Source organism: Pelmatolapia mariae, linkage group LG6 (assembly GCF_036321145.2).
Source record: "Pelmatolapia mariae isolate MD_Pm_ZW linkage group LG6, Pm_UMD_F_2, whole genome shotgun sequence".
NCBI classification, from domain to species: Eukaryota; Metazoa; Chordata; class Actinopteri; order Cichliformes; family Cichlidae; genus Pelmatolapia; species Pelmatolapia mariae.
Window position 1 is genome coordinate 26,249,452 of NC_086232.1, and position 6,000 is coordinate 26,255,451.

The window sequence follows — 6,000 nt, forward strand, 5'->3', positions numbered from 1 at the left end:
AGTGAGAGTGATATGACTTTCAGTATTAATTCAGTGAACATAATATCTCATCTGCATTGAGATGGTCTTAAAATGAATAATGAATATCACAAGTTATGGTGACAATTTCGTTATAAATTGCCTAGAAATGGTTCTCCTCACACACTGAGTACTTTAAATATGATGCAGCGCTCTGAAGAGAAGCCTTTTTACTCTACAGGAGAAGTGTCACCAGTACTGGCCTGCAGAGCGCTCAGCCAGGTACCAGTACTTTGTGGTGGATCCCATGGCTGAGTACAACATGCCCCAGTACATCTTGAGAGAGTTCAAAGTCACTGATGCCAGGGTGAGTCGTCAGCCTGTGAGCAAGACAGACTAATTTGTACTGGCCTACAGAATTTTCTGAGTTTCAATTACCATATTTTCTTTCACCCAGGATGGCCAGTCACGGACAGTTCGTCAGTTCCAGTTCACAGACTGGCCCGAGCAAGGAGTGCCAAAGTCAGGAGAAGGATTTATTGATTTTATTGGCCAAGTGCATAAAACTAAAGAACAGTTTGGCCAGGACGGGCCAATTACTGTGCACTGCAGGTAAGGTCTAGGCTGCCTACAAATACCTCAACATTTCACATATTGTTCATTAAGTTGTGCAGACTAGATAAAAAAGAATACCTACACCTTCACCAGATGACCTGTGAGAGATTTTTGGAACATTTTGTTTCTACTTGAGTAAAGACTTGGAGAATCTTTTACGTTAAATTTATTCCACTTCTCTGTTAAATATATACAGTGCTTTAATATCAGACAAAGATAAATGATTAAATTTCAATACCACACTCTGGCCTGATTACTCCCAGACCAGTTAAATCAAGAAATCACTTAAATAGAGCCTTTTGGACAAAGTGATGTTGCTAAAAGATCTCCAAAAAAAAAAACCAACAGATAATGCCACGATCTAAAGAAACAGCTGAGATATAAAGTCACTAACATCTATCAGTCTGAAAAGGATTACAAAGCCATTTCGAAGGCTTTGGGACTCCAGGGAACCACAGTGAAGGCCATAAATGGAGAAAACTCAGAGCAGTAGTGAACCATCCTAGGAATGACAGGGCTACCAGAATTACCATGCTGATGACCTAGAGGTCACAAAAGAACCCAGAAAAACATCTAAACAACTGTAAGTCTCATTTGCCTTAGTTAAGGTCAGAGTTCATGATTCAAAAATAAGAAAGAGACTGGGCAAAAACCATCATTTAAAAAGTCCATTTTGTATTTACTTGGTTTTCTTTGTCTAATATTAAAACTTCTTTGATGGTTGAAACACCTAGCTGTGACCGATATTGGAAAAAATATGAAATCAGGACGAGGGAAATAGTTTCTCACAGCACTGGACTTTTTTTCTTGCTGATACGCTAATAAAGCACCACCACCGCTTGCTGCACCACGTGTGAGCAAATAATTAGAATAACGGTTTGGCATGACTAGTAGCAAACTGAGCTAGTGCATGATGCATACATAAGGAGATGTGTTTCCAGCTCTGAATACATTTCCACCTGTGCTCCAACAGTGCTGGTGTAGGAAGGACCGGTGTGTTCATCACCCTCAGCATCGTGCTAGAGAGGATGAGGTACGAGGGAGTGGTGGATATCTTCCAGACTGTCAAGATGCTGCGCACCCAGAGACCAGCCACCGTTCAGACAGAGGTGAGCTTTCTAAACCACTTCACATCTTCAAAGAACACTTGCATGTTCGTTTAGTCTTTCTTCTCTTCTTCACAATTCTTCTGCTTCCCTCTAGGACCAGTACCAGTTCTGCTACCGCGCCAGTCTGGAGTACCTGGGAAGCTTTGATCACTATGCAACATAAACCCAGTGGCTGTCGATCATGCGCACGTTCAACCGAGTGCATTTTTCTCATGTTATGCACAGCCAGAATAAATGCACTAGGTTGCGATGTGCAGGTATGAAGACTTTGCCACTGCATGCAGAGTGAAGGGGGACCATCGGCTTATCCGTACCCAGAAACAGCACCTCTAACTGAGCCATAGCAACCTGCTTGACAAGGGTGTTTTCCTGCCACCCTCAGCCCAAACACACCCATTGGTCAGTCTGAAGCAGCAACTTCAACCACTGTTCCAATCAGAATACTTGATCAAATATAGATTTTTTCTTCTTTTTTTTTTTATTCGTTTCAGTGCTTTTCCGAGCACCCAGATTGCGTTTTTTGTTGTTTGGGTGTGGAACTCTCACCTCGTCCACCACCAGTGTAGCATCACCAACCTAAATACAGGACCCAGCTACAGCATTTTTTTCTGTCACAGGAAATTTCGATTTTCCTATCTCGAGGACAGTTCAGAAGGAGACTACAAATCCATCTTATGGAAACCTCGTGGACAAGAAAGAACTGGGATATCAAGCACCAGAGAATTGCCAACAGGAGCCTGAAAACACAGAGCACACAGTATTAAAAAGACCAAGAACACGCAACTTAAAAAAAAAAGACACAAGAAGTGTGGGTTGGTTTTTTTTCTGTCTTATTTTGGAAACAGACTCTTGTTTCCTGTGAATGAAAAAGAAGACATTTCTACCATACAGTAATAAACACCACCAGTTCAACCTTATGCTTCACGATTTAAGATAAGGGAAGGTTTACTGAGGTCTAAAAATGCATACTGCAAAGTAAAACATTAATTTAGTTTTCTAGAAAAATATGTGACTATATTGTTTTTTAAAAACTGGATATTCCATATGGCACGTTCTGTTTTTCCATTCTTATAGGTTTATGATTTTGTCACCGTTGACCATACACGGGCAAAGTTGCATTTTTTTTTCTGTGTAATCCAATGAGCTGTAGCCATTTTCTTTTTCTTTTGTTAAAGTGATACGGTACTGTTTTAAAGTGTACAATCAAATCCAGTGTGGAAAATGTTCGCAGTTCTATGAAAAAAAATCGAGTGTCACTCTCCTGTATTCTCCACCCACACGTTTCGCATGCACACAGGACTCTCAGCCTCATTACTGTCTCACTTGCGACGTTTAAAGACGCGAAGACGGTAATTTCTCAATTCCCGAGGGCCCGCCGTGGTACAGTATTAACACTCCTGCTACCAGAAAGTCCCGAGAATAATCCCGCCACGTTGTTCTGCGCGTAGCCCGAAAGAAAGCTGGGCGGACCACGAGTGAAGCTAGTAAGCGCGGAGAGCAGACGAAATATTAGGTGTCCAAATAAGCTTCATTAAGATTTCCTAAGCAGAGAGCGAGACGAGCGAGCAGGAAAGGGGTGGGAAAAGGAAAACAATTTTCTTACTGGAATGCTCACCGTCGACTTTTCTCTGTGTCTGATTCAGTGTGCAATAAGTAGATGTATTATATATTTTTGTGTCAAGTCACTAACTGCAGTTATATGCCATGATGATGATGACGGTGATGATGACGACGATAATACTGATGATGGTGCATCATTTTCCAGACACAAGGATGTTACACTTGATGTTCCCTCCACCATTTAAAAGTGTTAGAGAAATAACCTCTGACCTCTTAGGAAGTCGATTTTTTTTTAATCAAGTCACATGTCCAGTAGATGATGTCATCCTTCTTTGTGTCACGGCGAGCAACGAATGATCGAAGTCATATTACAAACTGCATCTAATAAGTATTTTAATTTTAGATTTCTAGTGCCTTATATTACACGCCTATTTTGATAAAGTTACTTTAAAGGGTTTTTGTGTATTTTATGTATGCTTGTCTGCGTGTGTGAACCGAATGTGTGTGTGTGTTTTTGTTATGTTACAGTATGTGAAAAAGTATTTTGTGGGATTTTTTTTTTGGTTTGTTTTGTTCTTTTTTTGTTCTTTTTTGTTCTTTTTGGCTGTGAAATTTTGAATGGAAGGGTTTGTGTAGGCTGGACAGTTGTACTCACATTTTAAACCCAGCAACTGCATCATCATATCTCTTTTCATTCAAAAGAAAATAAGCATATGTTACAAGAGACTCGACTGCAGAAAAAATGTGGTTTTAAAGTAGGTTATTAGCAAGACAGACTGATCATTTTTTAAGGTTCTACGTCAAGCTTTCCATCTTTTCCTCACAGGACACTTACACAGGCTTTGTGGATATACTGTCATTATGGACACTTTTCTTTTACCCGCCATGAAATTTTGGTGCAGACTTTGAGCTGGCTCGAACAAGTCATACTTGCTCGGCTGTATAGAAATCTGTAAAAGCTGAATGGCTCTTTGTCAGTCTGTTCGAAAGGAGGAGCATCAGCCCGCAAGAGTATGCTTAAGTATCCCACCTGAAGCCATTTACCTAAAATCAGTCAGAGTAGGTCATCTGTGTTCCTCATTCTGCTGTTCCGCATTTTTCCTTTTCTTTCAAAAACGAAGGCTGAGAGAAGTTCAGGTGCTATGTCTCCGCTGACACAGAACCTACAGTATATACTCATTTTTTTGTAAGTCCATTAACTCTCGGCCATATGAGGGATTGTTGACAGTTTTCCACCATCTTAAAGTAACCTTGTTGTTGTTTGTATGCATGGTACCACTTTCGAGATGCCCCTTTGGTCGCACCTGTTACGGGAAGACTTGCACTTTCTCTCTTTGTACTATGCACTAATATTTAGTATCCTGTTAACTCCGATAGCCCCGGCCTCCCCCCCCCCTCAAAAAAAGGAGTCTTACTTGAACTCAGCAAAGATGGACCCTGCAATGCTCACACGGTTGTGTATATGTAAATAACACAAAACACAGAGAGTAATTGACATGCATAAATAGATGACTACGTAAAAGTAAATGAATTAACTGATGATAAAGGCAAAGAATAAATAGAGATTTATCAGATATACAGAGCGATATAATAAAAGGATGCACCACAAGTCACAGTTTTTATGGCACAGCAGTATGTGCAATACATCACATTGTGGATTTGTTGTACCACAAAAGAGAAGTTTCACAAAACGAAGTGTTCTATTTTACCCTGATGTATCATGTAGATGGATTAAACTGGAGTTTATAAATTGTATAAAAAATGAAAATATGATGTGTTATTGGGATCAGTTACCTCCAATTGGTCTGTACATGTAAACCTTTTTGTTTCCGTTTTCTGCTCCGAGTCAACAAGTGCTTTTTATTTTCTTACATTGGTTCTCGGAGCGCGTGAAAACTGAAAAACAGGTCTGTATGGATTTCTGTTCTTTATCGACACAAGTTTCATTTGTTACAAATAAACTCAAGTGAAAATGACTGTTACCGCTGTCATTTTTAAATGTTGAGTCAACCTTTGAATTCAAAATTTGGGCTACAAATGAAGGTTATCTGTGATAAATCAGCAAAAACAGCAAATCTGTTGGTGTCTATATACACGGAAATTTTAATTAACCACTTACATACAGAATCTAGTCAGAACTGCCGAGACCTGAAACAGGGATTGATATTATTTATAGATTTACATAGCTACTGCAGGATGGTGATTTTATTGAAAAATGACACGAAGACCTCCAGCAGGCCACAAGTGGGAATGTGTTTGACCAAACAATCAGACGTCAAGTCAAGTCAAGTGGTTTTATTGTCATTTCAATCAGTGGTACCTCACACAGTGAAACCTGATAGTGTTCCTCCAAGACCAGGACTACATAAAGTGCAAGTGTGCAAAAATTGCAAAAAACAGTGCAACAGCAGACCGAACAAAACAATACGGACACAAGAAAGAACAGACACAACAGTGCAATAGGAAGTTCATGAGCGCCTGTGCCTGGCACCCTGAATGTTGTCCTGTGCTGTTTACAGCAAGTTCACCCTGAGCACATGTGACACATGACCGTGAATAATGTTCACCACGATCGATTAATGTGATGGGAGGGGGAGGCATATTCATGATGGGACACACAGACCTCTATAGCTAGGCATTAGGTATTGGGATGAAATCCTCAGACACATTAACAGAGCCCATGGTGGTGCTGACAGTCAGTGCCTTGGTACCACTGACCAGCCCCCACTCTCGCCTGTCATAAATCCAATAGAAAACC

The 6,000-nt window shown here is 40.3% G+C and overlaps 1 protein-coding gene across 14 annotated transcripts in view; it reads left to right on the forward strand.

Moving 5' to 3' along the window:
* Positions 1–4,725, forward strand: part of ptprdb (protein tyrosine phosphatase receptor type Db) — a 150,675-nt gene extending 145,950 nt beyond the window's left edge. For all 14 annotated transcript variants that reach the window (XM_063476372.1, XM_063476373.1, XM_063476385.1 and 11 more), the window contains 4 exons: positions 200–325; positions 416–570; positions 1,547–1,682; positions 1,777–4,725. In XM_063476372.1, coding sequence (XP_063332442.1) covers positions 200–325; positions 416–570; positions 1,547–1,682; positions 1,777–1,845 — 486 coding nt within the window. In that variant the 3' untranslated portion in view covers positions 1,846–4,725. The remainder of the gene's footprint in view (positions 1–199; positions 326–415; positions 571–1,546; positions 1,683–1,776) is intronic.
* The last annotated feature ends 1,275 nt before the right edge of the window (positions 4,726–6,000 follow it).